The sequence below is a fragment of the Camelina sativa genome, chromosome 19, assembly GCF_000633955.1.
Source record: "Camelina sativa cultivar DH55 chromosome 19, Cs, whole genome shotgun sequence".
Taxonomy (NCBI): domain Eukaryota; kingdom Viridiplantae; phylum Streptophyta; class Magnoliopsida; order Brassicales; family Brassicaceae; genus Camelina; species Camelina sativa.
This window is the reverse complement of record NC_025703.1, coordinates 16304046-16322764: the sequence shown is the minus strand read 5'-3', so window position 1 is coordinate 16322764 and position 18719 is coordinate 16304046. Positions and strand designations below refer to the sequence as shown.

The 18719-nt window shown below is 37.4% G+C and overlaps 2 protein-coding genes and 1 pseudogene across 2 annotated transcripts; 2 read left to right on the top strand and 1 right to left on the bottom strand.

Annotated features, from left to right (window-relative positions):
- Positions 5671-7027, top strand: LOC104767882 (annotated as a pseudogene).
- On the bottom strand, positions 7933-12382 carry LOC104766504 (anaphase-promoting complex subunit 2-like). The gene is made up of 16 exons (XM_010490408.2): positions 11895-12382; positions 11720-11791; positions 11386-11617; positions 10941-11221; positions 10756-10827; positions 10425-10669; positions 9899-10315; positions 9609-9810; positions 9406-9508; positions 9234-9316; positions 8991-9110; positions 8794-8882; positions 8639-8720; positions 8380-8559; positions 8233-8301; positions 7933-8140 (listed from the first exon to the last, which is right to left on the bottom strand). Exons 1-16 carry the CDS (start codon positions 12123-12125, stop codon positions 8018-8020), a joined length of 2601 nt encoding a protein of 866 aa, XP_010488710.1. The 5' UTR covers positions 12126-12382; the 3' UTR covers positions 7933-8017.
- On the top strand, positions 13191-16395 carry LOC104766503 (mannose-1-phosphate guanyltransferase alpha-like). Its single transcript, XM_010490406.2, has 13 exons — positions 13191-13404; positions 13511-13608; positions 14239-14339; positions 14417-14495; positions 14598-14658; positions 14738-14784; positions 14873-14965; positions 15062-15152; positions 15279-15420; positions 15500-15650; positions 15729-15821; positions 15907-16018; positions 16104-16395. The coding sequence occupies exons 1-13, from the start codon at positions 13353-13355 to the stop codon at positions 16202-16204; spliced, it is 1221 nt and encodes a 406-aa protein (XP_010488708.1). The 5' UTR covers positions 13191-13352; the 3' UTR covers positions 16205-16395.

The following is an 18719-nucleotide window of genomic DNA, read 5'->3' as shown; positions in this document are numbered from 1 at the left end:
TTCATCATAAGAGACTCCATCTCCTGGAAGTAATTCTCTACACTCTTGCTGCCTTGACTTAGATGTCTCAGTTTCTGATGCAACTCTTTGTTGTAATGGCTGGACACAAACCTCTTTCTCATAACTGCTTTCCATTCATCCCATGTGTCAACAGGCTGGACACGTCGGCACATCCTACTAGTAACCAGTTGATCCCACCAATTGATCGCATAATCATAAAACTCGGTAGCAGCTACTTGAACCTTCTTGCGGTCTGAATAGTCTTGACATCTAAAGTCTAACTCCATTTGCTTTTCCCACTCCAAATAAGCATCTGGATAATTCTTTCCATAGAATGGTGGTTCTCTCAACTTGATTCCTCTCAAATCATCATCATTTCTCCCCCTAGCCTCTCTGTTTCGCCTTGGACGCCTTTGACTCTCACTAGACGAAATGCCTCTTTGGCTGTAGTAGTCGTCTTCTTCATATCTGTTACGCCTAGGTCGATCTCTGCCCCTCTGATCGGGTTCCCCTTCAAGCTGTTGTTGAGGCTGTTGCGCTCTTTCAATCTGCTGGTGCATAGCCTCCATTTCAGTGCGAAAAAACTGAGTTAAATGCCCCGTCAAAGCCTGCATTTGGAAAGGCGAAAGGCCTGCCACTTGTTCCCTTCTTGGGTTGTTGTTTTCGGAGTTATCACCGCATTTTTCCCTACAAAACTGAACAAACGGTTAGTAGTAAAATATCTCACTAGTGTTTCTCTCAAGTGTTTCCCACAATTGTTTCACTCAATCTCTCAAAATGTTCTCACAACAGTGGTTCTCTCCGAGGTTCCAATAAAACTAATCCCACTCAACTCAATGAGATACCAAAGGTTTTCAGTAACTTGTTACCTTAAAAGACATATAATGGAATAGATTGATGAAATGAAATAAAATAGAACATGTTTTCTTTTTTTTTTTTTGTAGAATAGAACATGTTTTTTTTTTGGTAGAATAGAATGGGGTTTTTTTTTTTTTTTTTTTTTTGCTTTTTTGAAAGAAGATGAATAAATAGAAGATGAGAGAAACAAAAAAGAAAAGAGATGAAAGAAAAAGATGAAAAGATGGATAGATGAGAAGATGAAAGGTTTTGATTAGAAGAATATCAAAAGTCCTTGAGCGGGCTCTGATACCAGTTGATGTGATTCTCCCAAGGAATCGATGCTCTAAGGTAGGTAGACTGATAATCCTAGAATTCTGATGGGTCGCGAAACTGGATGATAAGGCGTGAGATAAACTCAAAAATCCTGATGCTCCAAACTCTCTTAAAACAAACCTAACAAAGCAAGGTTGTGAAACTTTAGATAGAAGCTTCGCGGAGACAGATGACAAGGCGTGAGACGAATCCCAAAAATCCTTGTGCCCTAGACTCTCTTATAACGACTCTTCAATCATCAGCTAATGAAAGGCAACATCAAGTGCTGTAGAATCACTTGATATACCGAAAACTATTTGATGTAACCCACCAAGGAGAAAGAAAAGTTCCAAAGGAACAAAGAAGTTTACCACTCTCAAATAAAAGATAAAATATTTCTTGATTGATTGATTTCTCAAATGAGATTACATGTGTTTATAAAGAGATAGAAAACTTGGTCACAAAGCCAAGAATTAATTATTCTTGAAACTAAAACACAATAAAGATAAACAGTTGAATGAAGACCCAACTCTTGGTGCATGTTTCCCTTCCCAAGGTGACTTGAACTCAATTTTCGTCACTCTTCTTTGATCACAAAATAAAGTGATTATCTTGGGCTTTTTTGGGCTTGTATTAGGCTCATAGTGGGATGGACTTGATAGAATTCATCCCCAGTATAATTTCCCATGTTCTCTTTGCTCTAAATATCTTCAAAATATCAACTGAACAGCTCCAGCAAGCTGTTTGGTCCTTGCCCTTGTCATTGGTCCAACGGGTACAAACATAACATCTTCAGGAACAAGCTCAACTTCCACTTTTTTTTTTGGTAGAACAAAGGGAGTAAACTCCCTTAATTTATTAATGAAATGTAAACTTAAATACAAACAGCTCGTGGTATAGCATGACCACTACGATCCTGCGAGAGCAAAGCCGCAACACAAGATGGACTAGACTCAAACAAATGAAAGCCTAAATGTAAAGAAAAAGCATAGGTTGCTAAACCATCGGCAAGACAGTTAGCCTCTCTATGCACATGTGTAACCCGGACCACCTAGTCCATTGATATAAAGCCATGGCACAACCGTACCAGGAAAGACAACGGATGAGACGCACTAATCCCTGCCTGTAGAAAACCAACCACCAATGCACTATCCACCTCCATTTCCAACCTCTTAACTCTTCTCTCCCTAGCTACACACAACCCGTAATAGACGCCCCACAGTTCTGCCATCGGAGATGAACATATACCAATGTTAAGAGAAAAACCCGCCTGCCATTCCCCTGTTTTATCTCGCAAAACACCACCTGCAGCTGCCAACCCCGGATTCCCTCTTGAAGCTCCATCAGTATTCATCTTCCACCACCCCCTCTGCGGACGGGACCAACTGATTAACCGCTCCTCCCTTACTGGTCCAGAACGTGTCGTCTTTGTAGCCTGATGGGCAAGTCCTACCTATGTTGCCAAGTCCTTAAAGAATTTTACCTTGTCCCTGCATTTTTCGTTGCACTCCAAAGACATTACCATACCTCCATTTCCACCCCCACCAAGCCGGAACACTGAACAAGGTAGACCACACCAGTACCCCTGAACCTGTTACCACGTGAAGGTTAGTAAAGAGCCATTCAAGTAAGGACGCCGAAAAGAACCAAGCTTGTTTCCGAGCTGGCACTAGACACTTCCAAACTCCAGCCATTGCCGGACAATCACGCAAAATATAAAGTATAGTCTCCTCCCCGCCTTTACAGACCTCACACAGCGATGAACCACATAAATGACTTCGAAATCGCTCAGAATTTGACATCAGAGCCTGATGTCCAACCAACCACAGAAAAACCTTCACCCGTTCTGGTGCCACAACACCCCAAACCCGATCCCAGAACCTATCAAGCTCAGCTTTCACTTGATTTCTCATTGCTTCCCATTATCATATCATGATATTTTAAAGTTAATTAATTTAGGGTCCGACTGGTTCAACCGCAGCGTTTGCGGTTGCGTTTGCGGGAAATTGCAGAAGCGGGTGGTTGCGGTTTCAAGCGTTATTAAGCATTTTGAATGACTGGTTTAGTATTTTAAAATAGGTGCATTTGCGGGAGTTTAAGACTGGTTGACCAGCGGGTGCAATAGCGGTAAAAACATAATAAATGTAATACATAATTATATAAATGTTTAAAAATATCAAAAAAATTATTAAACTTGATTTATAATTAAAATTCATTAAAAATACTAAAATAATTATTTAAAAACAAATAAATTTCATATTGAAATACTTATTAGTTTATGCATTTGGTTTTTTACCAAAACTTTAATCAAGTAATTTGATAAATGACAAAACATATGTTTTAGATCGTAAATCTTCTTTTTTAAATCTCACACACTCAATAAGTTTCGTTAGGCAGTAGTTGCATCGGTAGTAATGATCAAACGAGAGTTGAGAAGACTCGTGATTTGTTTTTATATTTTTCAAAAAATAATCTTTTTTTTTAAATTTCTGATAAAATGTTATATTTATTTAGATTTTTTTGAACATATGTGTGATGTGCCATTAAATTTACATCAGGTTTTCTGGGTTATTGTTAGTTGAAATCTTATTTTCTTCAAATTGTTTATTTTTTAATATTTTCAATCGTATTCATATTTCATTTTCTCCAATCCTTAATGAATAAAATAGTTAGATAAAAGATATATAAAAAAATATTTCATTATCATTGATTTGTTTCAAGTTTAAAAAAAAAAAAATTCCAACCGCAAATGCTTGCGGGAAGCAGCTTTTGGAATTCAGTGGTTTGGAGTGATTGTGAGCGATTTGGAACGACTGGAAGTGGTTTGTGTGATTGGTACCAATCGCTAGCAACCGCTACCACCCGCAAACGCAGCGTTTGCGGATGGTAGCGGGAGAACCAGTCAGGCCCTTAGTTGTAAGTTTTTAGAAAAACATTTTTTACACATGTGAAAGATAAATGTAATGTTATATTTTAAAAATATAATCTAAGAGCAAGCCTTTTTGGCAGGAACCTACAACCAAATTTATTCAAATTGTTATTCACAAGAATAGTCCAGAAACAAAATTAAACCAAATTAAAAAGCAACTTTTATTTTTATCAAAATTAAACCAAATTTATACAGCTAACTCTTGAAAGCTGTATAGATTTAAGTTTTTTAATCAAATTTGATTTCTTTCTCGTACGTAATCAAATTTTCTCTTTGATTATCTTGATACTCATTAAATGCGTATGAATTAGAGGTGTTAATCAGGCTGGCCCAGCCCGGTCCGGTCCGAAACTCGTATAGTCCGCATATGTATGAGTCCTGCCCGACCCGACCTGAAATATTTCTGAGCCTATATTTTAAATCCGAGCCCGGCCCTAACAGGGCTACAAGGCTTTTCGGACTTTTTCGAACTTATCTTACAAATCAATAATTCAAACTTATAAGTCTTAAAAAGTAGTGTTTAAAGATGCACCGTAAAACAACTCAATCAAAATTTTAATAACCCATCTATATTCACTACAACCAACTTAATTTGAAAGAAAAATTTTAAAACTAAATAAAATTTTATACTTTAACCAAATAAAACAATATATAAAACATATAAAATATTAGAAATAAAAATTTTAAAAGTATTAAGCAAGGTTATTGAGTAAATATGAAAATTAATATTAGAGCTTTAAACTTTATTTACAATAAATTATTAATCAAATATTGCAATCAAATAAAAATGTTAACAAAAAAATACAAATATATTTGTTAAAGGACTTTTTAGACTAGTCCGAATTTGATCAGATTAAATCCGAAAAACCCTATAACCCAAATGGATTGAGCCCAAAGAACTCGATTTTTTTTCTGGACATAGATATGTAAGCCCGAAACTTACATTTTTCAGGGTTGGACCATGCAAGCCCGCGGGCTTTTGTCACATGGCTATGCATATCAAGATAATTTGAGTTTGTAAATTTTATATCTTTATTTTGTTAAAGATCTGGATTTCAAAGCTCTCAACTCTCATATCTCTGGGATATATAAACACATGAATGTGTAACATGTGTTCACATTCAAACATTAAGAAAAGAAAAATGAACATATGTAAAATGAATGATCCTTCAGAATAATATAATTTATTATAATTGACCTCTAATTTCGGAATCCACTGTTACAGCCACATGCAATTCGGTCATAATCCGTTGTCACTTGAAACGTGACTTTTATAAAATTAACTAATAATGCCCAACGAAAAAAGAAAACAAAGCAAAAAAGGAAAAAATTTGCTAAACTGTAAACGACGTGATAATTTTAGGAAAAAAAATATCTATAGCTTTGACTCTGCAGTTATTAAAAGTAATAGCTGCTTACGTACAAGTTATGTAACTTGTTTTACAAGAAATAAATTAAACTTTTGAAAAAGTAATTTGTTTCGCAAGAAATAAAAGATTCTCCCGAAAAGAAAAAACCTAGATCTGTGCTTTATTAGTAGGCTGCGTTTTTCTTCTCTCATTCTCTGAGACACTCACCACACAAACACCATGAACTCTTGCTCCTTCACTATTTTCATCTTTGCCGCCGTTATCTCTATCAGTTGTTTAACTTCAACTAGAGCTACCACGTGCCATCCCGATGACGAAAAGGGTCTTTTAGCTTTCAAAGCCGGTATTAACCCGAGATCCTTTGGACATTCTCAGCACTTGGAAGAAAGGAACTGAATGCTGCTCCTGGATGGGTGTCATTTGCATCACCGGGGACCGTGTCACCGAACTGCGAATATACGGAGGTGGCGGAGGCTCTCTCTGGGGAAATATCTCAATGACGTTGGCAAGACTTCAACACCTCGAGTCAGTTCCCTTCACCTATCTCAAGATCACTGGATCTTTTCCTCAATTCCTTTTCAAATTACCAAACCTAAACCTAATTCGCATCTCGCATACTCATCTCTCTGGTCCCCTTCCTGCCAATATCGGTGCCCTAAGCCAAGTTAGAGATGTAGATCTGGATAATAATAGGTTCACTGGTCCAATCCCGAGTTCGATATCAAAATTGACTCAGTTAACTTGGCTTGATCTAGGCGCCAACCGCCTCTCAGGAACCGTTCAAAATATTTTCAAATCTGTGACGAACCTTCTTGGTCTGGATCTCTCCCGCAACAGATTCTTTGGAAAACTTCCTACGTCGATTGCATCGCTTGCACCAACTGTCACGTTCCTTGGTCTGAGCCAGCACAATCTTTCAGGGGCAATTCCTAACTATTTGTCAAAATTTGGAGAGCTGTCCACATTGGATCTCTCGAGGAATAGGTTCTCAGGGGCCGTGCCGATTAGTTTCGCCAATATGACTAGTATTTTTCATCTCAAACTCTCTCACAATCTTCTGACCGGTAGATTCCCTGCCATGAAATTCGTCGACGGCATTGGCTCTCTAGATCTCTCTTACAACCAATATCATTTCGAAATGATTCCAGAGTGGGTAACATTGTCACCTGTTATCTATAATTTGAAGCTTGCTAAATGTGGAATCAAGGTGAGGTTCGAAGATTGGAAGCCAGTGAGAACCAAATCTATGCATTACGTCGATTTTTCAGAAAATGATATCTCAGGGAGTCCAGCAAGTTTCCTGAACGAGGCAGCAGCTTTGTTGGAGTTCAAGATGTCAGCAAACAAACTTCGGTTTGACTTTGGGAAGGTAAAGTTCACCAAGTCGTTGAGAGTCTTGGATCTGTCAAGAAACTTGATATATGGAAAGGTGCCCGTTTCGGTGGCTGGACTGCAAACATTGAACTTGAGTCAAAACCATCTTTGTGGAAAGCTTCCAGCAACAAAGTTTTTGACCAGCGTCTTTGGCGGCAATGATTGTTTATGTGGTTCTCCACTTTCTCCTTGTAAAGCTTAATTAGTGAGCAAAAATAATACTATCTTATATATGGATTTACAATGACACATATAGGTCCAAATAAGATTTGTAATAATTGAAATAAAACAATTTGAAGACATTACATGACCACAAAGAGCTCCTCTCACTTCCTTAGCCTCAGATCTTCACTCACATGAGCTCCAAAAACTTGAAAAAACTTACAGGAAAACTTCTAACTCTTTGGGGAATGGAAAGCGGCTAAAACAAGACAAGGGCGTCTGAGCTTTTCCTTAAATACACTAACCAAAGTACCAAACCCAAACACATCAAATCGGCGACTTAAAACTAAACTGGCTGACCATAAATTGTTGGTGTCAACCGACAGTGTTATAACTTGGTTCTTGACCTAAAATCGGCCTCAATGGACGATTGAAAAATTCATCGGACATGTCTCGGCCAAAGAGAAAGAGAATGTCGAGAAGGAGGAATGGTGAAAGAAAAATTTGTGTTTGTCAAGAAGAATGATTAAGGCGAGCTTTTGCAGTGGCTCTAAGTCACTCCAACAGTCTTGAAAGCTAGCTATTCTCTCATCTCTCACACGACATGGACACAGCCCTAACATGCCATCATGTGCCTTTTTCATGTGATTTTGTCCCGGGTAGCCTTTTCCTACGGTTATTTTTAATCGGCGGCTCTTGTAGTGACAAGGTCTCCTAGAGAACTTCAGGTTTCTCAAGTTCTCAGCTTTTGAGATTATTACGTGCTTAGGTGATATCATCTTTATTATATAGAATTAGGTCGAGATCGAGATACAGAGATAACCCATAAGACCATAAGGTATCGTTTACATGTCCAGAAGAGTAGGAAAAGTTTCATTTCCGTTAATCAATTTGGAAAGTGGTAACAGTATATCACTCGGAGTACAATTTCTTTTAAGGACAATATGTGAAATATAATTAAGCAAGAAGACAAGGATCTTGATACAAAAGACAAAACTAGTTCTAGTCAAACACATGATAAGGGTTTCTTCTACTTTTTTAACAAATACATTCCATCTCTAAACTCTAGTTTCTCTTCCGAAACCAAACCAGAAAGAAAGCTCTGAAGTTGTTGCAGCGACTTGTCATAAGAAGGGTCAGCCACACAAAACATCTAAAAAAAAAGAAAAAAAGAAACAGAGCAATGATCAATGATTACAGAGGACAACGTTTGTAATAATCAGTTAGGTTGATATCAGATCGTACCTTGAGAGTATTATGGATTCGTTCTAATGCCATGGTACCAAAATTTGTGAGCATTCCCATGATGAATTTCTGAAACATGGTTGATAATTAGTCTAGGATTTATAATATTTCTTGAGAATGAAAAGGTTTCCTAAGCATTTTACATACCTCGTATATGGTCATTTCTTTGCGAAGTTGATCTTCCACAGAGGCAATCGATGTTTCACTCTCTTCATCGCCTGTTAGAAGCTCCTGGCCTTCGTTCTTTCCGGAATCAGTTATGGATTCAACAAGTGTTAACACGTTGGAAGTAGTTGAGTTTGCTCCAGTAGATTCTCTCAGAACTCCCTAAGTACAGAAAACTTGCAAATAAGCTTTTCCTCTACACGAGTGGTTTAAAGCAGGAGACAACAACTACATTATATACCTTGCTTATCCAGAAGTTTACTCTTCGGGTTAATGCATCAGCGGGTATCCCAATGACTGCAGCAAGATCTTTAGAGGTCCAACTGAAAAATTACGTTATTTCAGTAAACATTTGGAAGAGGTTATATCTGTATTGATTGATTCTTTTAATTTAACCTTTTCTTTTCTTGAAATTGCATTATAATGGCTGCATGTGTGGGGGAGACCGTGAACTGCATAGCTCTGTCTTCAAATTGCAACTCCAACTGAATCCATCAAAGCCATTTCAGAGAGGTAGATATACGTCAGTATCTGATTTACCGAGAATACTCCAAAACATGAATCATTCACTTAAGTATTTATGCTAGATGTACCTTGACAGTGCCAAGATTTTTCTTCCAAAGCAGTTTACGAGGGGTCTTGATTTCGTGGTACCGATTGGCATAATCTGACAGCAGCTTGTCAATAGGTCCTGGTAGCTCTAGAGGTTCATCCTGAAATTCCACTTTTAATTCAGTAAATGGAAGCGATGACAATAATTTTATACGCTTCATGTGTGTGTATATATTACGTATGACATGATGGATTAAAAATCAGAGGGATAAACATATGAATACCTGAATTGGTGGCCAGAAGTTTGTTGAAAGTATCGTCGAGGTAAGAGTATCAACAGATAGCTCACTCTCTCTTAACTCGGCGCCTAAACACACGCAATGGACACATATAATAAGTAAAAGTATCAGACAAGAATCTATCTTGCACGAGTAAACAATTCAGAAATGTAAGAACCTGTTTGAGATGCCTTTTTAATGTTGGTGTTCACTCTCTTAGAATCAATTAAGTCGTTCAACATTATCTCACATCTTTGCATACTAGCTTCTCCAAAATGTATCTATTGGCATAATCAGAGAATGTAAAGTTAGATTCAGCACTATAGAAAGAATCCAATAGTTTGGTAAAGTCGAACTTAAGAGTGTTAAAATGGAGCTTGCCTTGAGAAGTTCGACAGTGCGTATCTCAGTGTCGATGTCATAATCAGTCTTGTTAAGAAGCTTTTCCGCAAGCATAACACGATATTCATTTACTAATTGCTCTTTCGATCCAATTATATCAACAAGCATTCCAAGTATGTCTACCTTCCTCTGACTGAGGCTACCTTTTAAAGGATCAGCCTCGACAGGGTCCGGTTCCCAACTGAGAGGACAAAGCACATGAAAAAGTGTCAGACAAATCCAATGCGATTCAAGATTATAATTAAGAAAATATACAACAGGAAGGATACCGGGAAGCATTGATCCAGGCTTGCTTATCATCAGTGTGAAAATCATCATCAAAACCGGTATTCTCTTGGTTTTCTTCATCCCTCATTAATTCTTCAAGAAGACTATCCCCAGGGTTACCGGAACCATTAGCATTCCCTCCACTTCCATCAGTAAGCATAGTAACAATACATTTAATGGTGTCTTTCCTCCCCCGTAAATAGTCTCTAATTGGTTCACCCACTGCTTCCAGAAATACACCAGCTGGGTCTATTGCTCGAAGGGCTTTAATAGTCGACACATACTGATGCAATATATCATTGGTTGAGGCACCAGCAGTGAGCAAACGATATTTTAGCGAAGAAATAAAAGATTCAACTAGCTTAGAATGCTGCCCAGTATATTCAAGACACTGTTTTAAGTCTTCAATGGCAGGAGAACTGTTGCATCAACAAAAAATCCATCAGAGATGCAATATATTTCAACTTGTTGCAATATTTGAATTAGGTCTCGAGTGAGATATGTGGGGAGAAAAAAAAGTAACAATACCTCTCAGGATAATCAACAATGATCTCAAATAATTTGGCTATCCTTAAATCTTGCAGTGTCTCATACGCAAAATATTCTAGCCGTAGTTTCCACCTAACAATTCCTTCGGAAGGAGTCACCACTCTGGAAAAGCTTGGAGATGGGCAACAAGCCAGAGGGGACGTGAGGTCAGAAGATGCGGTACCATAACTTACAGAATCACCAAGATAAGAAAGAAGTGCATGAAGGAACTGTAGAGGGACTGTCTGAAAAGAGAAATTTAAATATCAGGAATTTCAACATTACCAAACTAATCTGATGGTGCAGTAAGAATCTGACCAGAAAAATCTACCTGAATCCATTCTTTGATTGATTCCAAAACAGAAGTCCTGTAATCATCACCAGCCAGATCATGGACTTTCGCCTGCAGTATAACATTGCCAAAAAGAGTACCAAGTTATTCGTATGTATACTCACTACTTATACCATGTTAAAACTCTTAGAGAGGCAAATAAAATCCCTGAAGCATAAAAATACCTTAAGAAGCAAAAAGATGGCAGAAGCATAAGCATTTTCAGCCATAGATGTAAAGCCAATGCTTCTAAGGTCACGGACCACCTTCCCAATGTTCTTTACCAACTTGTCATGTCCCAAACGTTTTCCTTGGGCATAGCCTTCATCAACATCCATTTCTCCATTTTTATATCTCAACTTCTCGTCCAAATCCATGCAATCATCCTCTCGTTCTTCAATACTATCTCCATCCATGATTGCACTTAACTCCTCCAGCCTTTCCTTAAAATACCAGTGGAGTATTTCTAAGAACATAATAAAGAGAGGAACAATATGAGAGTAATGATTGAACAAGTGGCAAACATATAAAACAAACTTCCAAGCAATCAAATCAGAAAATAACAGTTTACGAAGGAACACACTACTGACTCTTTGGTTGTTTAAATCAAACTATCAAAGATGGACATACCAGGAAAATGTTGAGGAAGAGTAGTCATTAGAGTAGAAGACAACATTGACTGGAATCTCAAAAAAAGACGAACTCTTTCTGTATCTGATTTCTGCCTATCCTCTGATGACTGTTCTTTAAACGACTGCAAAGCATGAACCAATATGGACAGACACTTCTCATGATACTGCTTCTCAATAGAAATTTCATCCAAAGCCTTGCATAACACCACTTGAATCTCCTCTCCATAATTCTGCCCCAAAGTATCCATTTTTAGTCAAAACTAGAAGTCAGTTTCAGAATATTCAATAGCAAACAAAGCATCAACCAAGGGTCTATTTATGTATCCTCTTACAGTAAGCTTCTTCTCACTATAAGCATCAAAATGATGCCAAAAACTCGATGCACCTCCCTTCTCAAAAGCTTGCTGAAACCAAAAAAAAACAAATGTCCCCACAGAAACCAATAAGAGAAGGAACATACTTCACAACAGAATCAGATACCTAAGCAGGTACAAGCTAATAATATACCTCGAGTGATCTGAGGAAGTGGTCACAAACAAGAGAATCAAGCCCGTACTTGCAGAGACAATACACATGAGACAAAAACTCATCTTCAACTGAAGAACCTCCTGTGCCGGCAATGAGAGACTCCACAGTGGTGAAAAAACCATCGTAGCTTTCAGTAATCTCCTGAATCGCATCGTCTGAGAGAGTTTCCAAAATCTCTAAATTGCAATCAGATGAACCTAAAGCTTCCATCTTTTTTCACTGCAAAACTTCCTAAAAGCCTAATTCCTTCTTGCCCAGAGACTTCACCGTGTTGTAATTTTCACTGACTAAGAAGATAAAATCAGAAACTCAATTCACTTCACTAGGCGTTCTTGACTTCGGCGGTGGTGATGGTCGGGTTGTATCTCCTCGCTGTCGTCACCCTCCTTCACCGGATTGAGGGTAGAGCCGACTGTGACTGGCACTGGAAGTTCCCGGTGACGAAATAACACCAGGCCGCGGTGTTTGAAGACTGCTCTTTAGTTACGTAGGTTGTTCCGGTTAAACCGGGTTTGGCTGATTCTGATTTTGTAAACCACCCCTTGATTCCCGGTTCGGGGTTTTAAGAAAACAGTGATAAAGACGTGACTTATTGATTTTGACTAGCCATGAGCATTTGGGTACTCAGGTCAGGTTCAGGTAGGAACCGATCGGATTCGAGTTTTTCGGGTAGAGCAGTTTAGGACCCAATAGGTAAACAGAAAATATTGGTTCGGCTTCGGTTCGGGTCTTACAGGTTTGAATTGGTTCGGGTCTAAATTTCAAAACCTATAAATACCTAAAAAATCGGGTATCATCCAGACTCGGTTTTTTGTACCCGATTACCCGAAATTTAACCCGATAACCTGAATTTTACCCGATTATCCAAAAATTTTGTTGTTAAATATTAAAAGAAAATTTTTAAAATATATATTTTTTAAATTGGTTAATTTAAAAAAAATATAGCTAAACATTTTAATATAATTTTGGTTATGTTGAGTATTTTGATGTAGGAAGAACTAATATTTTTGAATTTTAAGTTGTAACTTTGAATAACTATGTTATAAAAAAAAAAATATATAACTAGTATTTTATGTATATTATCTTATTTCGGATTTGTCGGCTATCCATTCGGTTTTCGGTTCGATTTTGGGTTTGGTTCCGGTTTTTTGGGTTTAGGAGATTAGGACCCAATAGAATTCTATCGGTTCCGGGTTCAGATTCGGATCCATATTTTCGGGTCGATACCGGTTCTAGTTTTCTGGTCCGATTTTTTGGCTCAGGCTTGACTACGAGAATCAAAAAAACAAGTTTTTTTTTTTTAGGAGGCTCCAATCTCTCATTGCTCTGTTTCTTCTACCTTAAATTCAAAAACCTAAGAATATTCGAGACTTGAAAAGATACCACCTTTTATAAACAAAAACCATATCATTGTGAATCTCGGGTTTTGAATCGACCATGTCGGAGGAGAAAGTCGTCGCCGTGATCATGGTTGGTGGTCCGACCAAAGGTAACATCTTTTTTTTTTTTCTTTTGTGGATCTATTTAAAAAAGAAAAGAAAAAGAAAAAAATGTGATTTTGATTTTGGTTTTTGTTAATGTGGTTTCGATTGTAGGAACTCGATTTCGTCCTTTATCGTTCAATACACCGAAACCATTGATTCCTTTGGCTGGTCAACCCATGATTCATCATCCTATCTCTGCTTGTAAAAAGGTTTGTTTTTTTCTCCTATTTGATCCTGGGTTTGTTCTCAGCATTTAGATGGTTTAAGTAAAAGGGTTCATAGAGTTAGAATCTTGGAATTGTGAAGAGCTCTTAAGTAGATTGAAAAGCTCAGTTACATGAATGCGTCCTTGTGTTGCACCTCAATCTGTTCTTTGAAATTTTGAAATCGCAGTATGATGTATTGTCAATGTGGTATTGTATGATTCCAGTTGTGATTTTTTCCTTGTATAAGAATTACTTTAAGGATGCTAGAAACATGGGAAAGTTCTCAACTTTGAAATGTTGATTTCTGTGGCATGGCTTGTTTGTTTTAAGTTTTAACATGAGCTTGTTCCATATTAGTACTCTTATGGCATGGATTGTTTGTTACAACCCTGAGTTTTCTCCAATCTCGTACTCTTACTTTGTTACTGGAATTTTAGAAGAACAAGATCTACAACTTTGAAAAAGCTTGTTCTTGTATGATTTTTATTTTCCAAACTATGAACTTTATCTTGTTACATTAGTATCTCAAGGTAGCCTGAATAATGGGTTAAGGCTGAAAGAAAACTTGGGAAAGTTCTCAAATTTTGTAATTTTGATTGCTCATATCAGATTTTGTTTATTTGACATGGATAGATATCAAATCTGGCTCAGATTTTTCTGATTGGATTCTACGAGGAAAGAGAATTCGCTTTGTATGTCTCTTCGATATCTAACGAGCTGAAAATTCCAGTGCGGTAAGTTATGTAGCACTTGTGCTTTTGGTTTTTGGTGTCTAGTGTAAAACCTTCTAATGCGTGCTCTTGTTATGTAGATACTTAAAAGAAGATAAACCCCATGGCTCAGCCGGTGCTCTTTATTACTTTCGTGATAGAATTATGGAAGAAAAACCGGTTTGAATTCTGATGACATTTTCAGTTTTAGTTCCTGCTTCACTCAGTCATTTGTTTTCTTGATTCATCTACTAATATTTTTTTTCCTATCATCTTGAACAGTCGCATGTTTTCCTCCTGAACTGTGATGTGTGCTGTTCTTTCCCTCTTCAGGGCATACTCGGTAATCTAACTGTTAAATCCTAAATCTGCTTCATCGTTATCATTTTCTTATTTTGATGTAACTTCGCTACTTTTCCTAGACGCACATCGAAGATATGGTGGTATTGGAACTATGCTAGTAATCAAGGTTGGTTTTCCTGATCGGTTGTTTTAGATATCACTAAGGAATCAAACGTAAAGATCATACATACTTGAATATCGGTTTTTCACTTCAGGTTTCTGCAGAAGCAGCCAGCCAGTTTGGAGAATTGATAGCTGATCCGGATACTAAAGAGCTCCTGCATTATACAGAGAAGCCCGAGACTTTCGTAATTATCTCCAAAACTATCCTGTTTTCTTATTTCCTTCACTGGCTCTGAATCTTGTGTAGCTTATAAAACTTCCTTGTTATCTACTCAATGCAGGTCAGTGACTTGATAAACTGTGGTGTCTATGTGTTTACCTCAGATATCTTCAAAGCCATTGAAGGAGTATATAGCCAAATAAGAGACACATGTGAGTATTCATTATAAGCCTCTCGCAAAGACTTTACATTATTATCAATTAGATATCTGCTTCATCATTTACATGAATCTTTTGGTCACTTCATAAATTATTCACTTGTATAATCACATTTGGCAGCTAGTAACTACCAATCCGCTACAAGGTCCGTTCCTGCGGATTTTGTGAGATTAGATCAAGATATATTGTCACCTCTTGCTGGAAAGAAGCAACTATACACATATGAGAATAAGGATTTCTGGGAACAGATTAAGACTCCAGGGTAAGTTGGTTGTAAATAATTGTTTCAGACGTTCTTCTGATTGGATTACTCCGTGTGCTAATTAAATTGCTTTAAACAGGAAATCTTTGAAATGCTCGTCTTTATATCTTTCCCAATTCCGCCAAACATCGCCTCATCTTTTAGCTTCAGGAGATGGTACTAACAGGAAACCGATGATCCTTGGTGATGTTTATATTCACCCATCCGTAAAACTGCATCCAACCGCAAAGGTGAATTTTCTCATGAATTAGAGTTAAAACTTCTTATTTAGTTTGCAAATGACCAACTTAAAATTTTCTTGGATCAAGATTGGTCCAAATGTGTCGATCTCAGCAAACGTTCGTGTTGGACCTGGTGTAAGGCTTATTAACTGCATAATCTTAGACGATGTTGAAATCAAGGTGATTTGAATCAGTGTTTGTAATGTTGTTCTTGTTATGATTACAAAAGATTTGTTGTTTAATGTTCTGATCTGTTTAAATGCAGGAAAATGCTGTTGTTATAAACTCAATCATCGGATGGAAATCATCTATAGGTAGATGGTCGAGAGTTCAGGCTAGTGGAGATTACAGTGAGAGGCTTGGGATTACTATTCTTGGTAACTTCATTGTATTTTCTTAAAGCTTTTTTTGTTCAACAAATTATTTCGCTATTTTTTTTTATGATTCATTTGGTTTCTGTAGGTGAGGCTGTAACTGTGGAAGATGAAGTTGCAGTTATAGGAAGCATTGTTCTTCAGAATAAGACACTTAATGTTAGTGTTCAAGAAGATATAATCTTGTGATTTGTCACCATGATTATTGTTCAGAATTTGTTTTTAATTAAACAAGAAAAGAATTAGGGTTGTTGTGTCCTACTTAAATGAGTTCACAGGATTAGATTTTGTGTTAGTAGAACTATGGAAGATTTGTAAACTCTCATTGTAATTTGGTTTTTTGTCCTACTGAGAATTTTGTAAGAAAGTCATTGCTCAGATGTTGTACGGTAAACCGGTTCGTGCAAATGCTGCAAATATGGGCGTAGGTACTAAAAGTGGGGTAGAAACTTGGGCAGGTATCTACTAAGATCAGTGAGTCCAATCTGCTCAGGTACCACAGGAAAGGTTGGAGACTTAAGATCGATGAACCATAGCGCCTACTCCATTGGTTCTCTTTTTGTGAAAACCTACCTCTTCATTCGGAAAGGCGTCATCGGTCTAAGTACTATCATCAGAGAGGTTTTCAACAAATTGTTCTCTTCTTGTGAAAACAACGTAGGTTGTATTTCTCTAGCTGATAATAGCCTAATGGCTTATACTTAATTTTCTCAAAATTCTCATACACAGAAATATGGAATCATAACTAGGCATGTCAATTAGGATCATAACTAGGCATGTCAATTGGGGCTAAAGCCCGCGGGCTGGCCCGGCCCGGCCCTGAAAAATAGCGGGCTCAGGCTTAAATATATATGTCTAAAAAAATTGGGCCTTTCGGGCTCAGCCCGTTTGGGCTATAGGGTTATTCGGGTTTAGCCCGATTGGGCTCGGGCTTAGCCCGACTGGGCTCGGACCAGCTCGACCAGCCCTTTAACAAATATATTTGTAATTTTTTTTAACATTTTTATTTGATTGCAATATTTGATTAATGATTTAATGTAAATAAAGTTTAAAACTCAAATCCTAGTTTTCATATTTACTTAATAACTTTGCTTAATACTTTTAAAATTTTTATATATGATATTTTATATGAATTATATAGTTTTATTTGGTTAAAGTATAAAATTTTATTTAGTTTTAAACTTTTTCTTTTAAATTAAGTTGGTTGTAGTGAATATAAATGGGTTATTAAAATTTTGATTGATTTGTTTTACAATGCACCTTTAAACACTGTTTTTTAAGACTTATAAATTTGAATTATTGATCGGTAATATAAGTCCGAAAAAGCCCGAAAATCCCTGTAGTCCTGTTAGGACCGGGCTCGGGCTTTGAAATATAGGCTCGGAAATATTTTGGGCCGGGCCGGACCGGACTCAAACATATGTGGGCTTTACGGATTTCGGGCCGGGCCGGGCCAGACCAGCCCGATTGACACTCCTAGTCATAAGCAATTATACATAGAAGTCCTGGTGTAAAGTCTTTAAACATGTGTAGAATATAAACATATATTCTGATGACACAAATAAAAAGATGCAACATGTTTATTTCATTTGGATTATGGATCTTGACGTGGATTAGCGAACTTTGAACTTAAATTTAAAAGAGGCACACCCACTTTTCTACCCCCTATCAGTATGTTACCCGATGCAGTTTTGTGACCCATCCAAGGTAATCTCACAAGTTGCCCTCAGATAGTGCATCCCCCTGTCTGGACAGATAATAATGAAACAGAAAATAACAATGACACAGAAGTCAGACACTCAAGATTCCTAAGATTAATTGTAGTGATCTTTGGTAGAGTATTAGCTTGCTTTGCCCCATATCGTAGGACAAGCCTCTATTTGCAAAGACTGATAACTCTCCAATTTACATGTTTTAGACATCCTTTTTTGTCCATATTTTGCATTATATATACCCTAACTTTAACATTTTTAGGTCCTTAACCGTAGGAATTTGCATTTAGTTCATTTAGGGTGCTGCATTTGTTGCATTTGTGCATTTTGGATGAAAACAGGTGTTTTAGAGCCAAAATGGAGAAGAATGAGGTAAAACCCGAACATATACCCGAAGGAGTGATCGTGCGAGAAGAACAGTCCAAACCTCAACCCGATCAAAGAGGATCTGAGCGCAGGAAGAACAACCCGAACCCCTACCCGAGGAACTACCCGACTTAAACTTCGTGCACCGTCTCGAGCAGACCTTCGGGAAGAACTGAGCAGCTAGGTTAAAGGGGTTTCCATATATAATCCCCCTTTCTTCTTCTCACCCCTAAGGACGCCGCAGACACTCACGAACCAGAGAGCGAGAGCTTCTGAGCGAGAGAGAGAGCGATTACACATTTTCTTGCTTTGTTAGGATTCAATTTTTTTTTTTTTGCTATTCTTTTCAGTTTCTATTCTGTACTCTATTACTTTTATCTTATTTTCAATTCAATGCAACTTTCATTCATTTGTGTTTTTATGCTTTTCACCATGAGATATGAGTAGTGAATCAAGGTTTCTAAGGATGGGATAGACAAATATGTGTTCTTGATCGGTTAGGATGTCTTAGCTTGAATGTTTATTTTATAAAAAATCCTTTCTAGATTGGTGTTCTTAATGCTATTTTCAGACCGAGAGGTTGAGATTAGATCTAGGGTGTTTTGCCATCAAGAGATGTTGTTGAA

Bases quoted from the DNA above. Each gene is read 5' to 3' on its own strand.
- LOC104766503 (XM_010490406.2), top strand. From the start codon at position 13,353: ATGTCGGAGGAGAAAGTCGTCGCCGTGATCATGGTTGGTGGTCCGACC. The intron at 14,966-15,061 runs GTAATTATCTCC...TACTCAATGCAG, and splicing joins CAGAGAAGCCCGAGACTTTC to GTCAGTGACTTGATAAACTG. The intron at 15,421-15,499 runs GTAAGTTGGTTG...TGCTTTAAACAG, and splicing joins GAACAGATTAAGACTCCAGG to GAAATCTTTGAAATGCTCGT.
- LOC104766504 (XM_010490408.2), bottom strand. From the start codon at position 12,125: ATGGAAGCTTTAGGTTCATCTGATTGCAATTTAGAGATTTTGGAAACT. The intron at 10,670-10,755 runs GTAGATTTTTCT...TTCTCTTTTCAG, and splicing joins CAATCAAAGAATGGATTCAG to ACAGTCCCTCTACAGTTCCT. The intron at 9,111-9,233 runs GTATTCATATGT...GTGGAATTTCAG, and splicing joins ACTTCTGGCCACCAATTCAG to GATGAACCTCTAGAGCTACC.